The 2,500-nt window shown below is 43.0% G+C and overlaps 1 protein-coding gene across 1 annotated transcript.

The window, feature by feature from the left end:
- Positions 1–532: 532 nt before the first annotated feature.
- Positions 533–917, unspecified strand: nad1 (NADH dehydrogenase subunit 1; one of the parts in which the record gives this gene). Coding sequence (YP_009295069.1) covers positions 533–917 — 385 coding nt within the window.
- Positions 918–2,500: the final 1,583 nt, after the last annotated feature.

Genomic DNA, 2,500 nt, shown 5'->3' with positions numbered 1-2,500 from the left:
CTCCTCAGATTTACGGATTCGCAGGGGGCCTCAGGCCCTACTTAGTTGACTGACAATGAAAAAGGCTCGCGAAACTAAGTAGGGCCCTTTCCTTTTTGTTTGAATAACCCATTCTCATTATCTTTCATAAGTAAAGTAGGCAAACCTATAGGTCCTTAGTAGCGTTGAGAAAGAAGAAAGAGCCGGTTAAAAGAAAGCGAATCTTTTTACCTTTTTTCTCTTCTTTCTATTTTTTTATATAATCTAAATAAATAGATTCTTAATTATATTATAGGCTAGCTTGACAAGCAACCCTTCCTCTTGATCTGAGGTGCGAAGAGAAAGATCTTTTTTTTTATGACTTCCACTTATCGATCCGGCCCCAGAAAAGTGACCGGCCAGGGCCCTATTGATAAATGAAAGAAAGGGTTTATGAGCCCTAGCCCTGTAAGCCCACACCTGTGTAGAGTAGATCGTTCAACACCTGCGGCACAAACCCATTTTTGACCTATTGGTCCTAGTATCATAGGCGACCGAACGGCCGCCCCCTAATTACTAGACCAACCTGCTATAATAATTCCATAAACACCTAGCGAAGATATGGCAAACAAATAAAGTAGCCCTATGTTCGGATCTGACAATACCATACCATAATCAAAAGGTACAACGGCCCGAGCGACCAGACTTAACATAAATGTAGCCACTGGAGCCATTCTAAAAAGGGAGAAATTAGCACTACTTGGTGAAATAGGTTCTTTTAGAATCAATTTAAAACCATCTGCTAGAGGTTGTAACAATCCAAACGATCCCACTACATCAGGACCCTTTCGACGTTGCACAAAAGCCATTACTTTACGTTCAGCTAGCACTAAAAAGGCTACTCCTAGTAGAAGTGGTAGAATTATTCCAAGTATTTCAGCTGGAACAGCTATGTACATTTTTGATTTTCTATTCGCTCATGATCTGGTCTGGTCGACCCAATCATGATATTGAAGGATGGGACCTTTTCTCGAAAGACTCCGGATCCCGATAAGAATTGAAGATGGTGCAACATCGAATCCTGTTACGTTACTTCGAATGGAATCTTAGCCCGCCTCACTTGCTTTCTTTACTGCATAAGGGCATAAACGAAGTGAAGGGATTTCTGTCTAACTAGTGTCTGAGAGTAAGCAAGCTACCTTCATCTTCATTTAACAGATTTGTGGTAGAGTCAATAACATGCTCTGGGTCGGGAATCTTTGCTCTTCTCTTTTGCATTTCCGCTGCCTGCGTTCTTTTTCGTGTCCGTCCGTATCGCAAAGCTGGTCGACGCCAGCTGTAATGGTTGAAAATAGGGGGCCCAACCAAGACCCCCTAATAAAGCTTTTTTCGGTAAAGCAAACGATTCGTTCCGACAACTTCGGTCAGATTCACCCTTTTAATTAGCCGATCTTACAAGATCGATCGGGCGGGCTGGTTGGGAAGGGGTGATTAGCGGAGAAAAGAATTGCTGAGAGATCTATTCTACTATTTGGCCAGGACGAATGAGTGGCTGTGAAGCATGCTCCGGAGGAGATTGACCCTTCCCCGAGTCAGTCCAGTCAGAAAGGGGAGGGTCCGCTGTCTAGACTGCATTTCGGGAGTTTTAACACCATCCCATTTCAACCAAAAAGACAACCCTTTCAAAGATATCTAACTTTCCTTCCTTATGAGTGGAAATCCAATCCCGTTTTGTCTTTTTTTTGCATAAATAAAAAGCAGCCGGCCGGTGTTATTTATATATCTATTTTAAATCCAGTGCATTTATTCCGACCTTTTTTGAAAAGCGCATAGTTTCTCCTCAAAAAAAGACCTCCCCAGTCGGGGAACGCATAAGATATTTACCTAAACCAGTAGAGTAGGTCCTTGAGCGGATCCCACGTTAGCCCCAAGACGTTGGTCTCTAACTAGAAAAGTAAATGCTTGAGCTTGAGTGAGAAGGGCCTCCTCGCTTATTGACTTGAACCACTGACCTTTAGAACGAACCTATAGGGCAAAAGGAACTTCACTAAGGGCACCTGACAAAAAGAAAACAGCTTATCTCAACTACTTGACTTGAGTCCAAGTACTGAAAGACGTAACTTCAGGAGTTTCCCTGAAAGAATAGTAAGGCGCCGAAAGCAGAGAGAGAGGGAGCTCTTACTACAGATCTCCTCTTCCTTATGGCAGGAGGTTTCAAACTTCTTCTCTTATATTCAAATAAAGTTCATCCCTCCGTTCATTTATTGACTGGGGTTCCGAGCTTGTCGAGGTGGGTGGGCATAGTTTAACATAGCATTTGCCGGAAAAGACGAGAGGAGCAATGGATCCCCTACTTTCACCTGCATAAATAAAAAAAACTTCATGATGTTGAGGGGCAGGGTTGGCGAAGGTATTCAGAGAGCCAAAGAGAAGATGTCTACCATCCAAACTCGTCTGAACGTCTTAGAAAATCAGAAGAAAGTGATTACTAAGATGAAAAGGAGGAGAAAGGGCCTCGTTCAATTTTGACTAGCGGAAGAGG

This window comes from Ipomoea nil (assembly GCF_001879475.1).
Source record: "Ipomoea nil mitochondrial DNA, complete sequence, cultivar: Tokyo-kokei standard".
NCBI classification, from domain to species: Eukaryota; Viridiplantae; Streptophyta; class Magnoliopsida; order Solanales; family Convolvulaceae; genus Ipomoea; species Ipomoea nil.
Note: the sequence above shows the minus strand (reverse complement) of the source record. Positions and strands in the feature narration are given on the sequence as shown.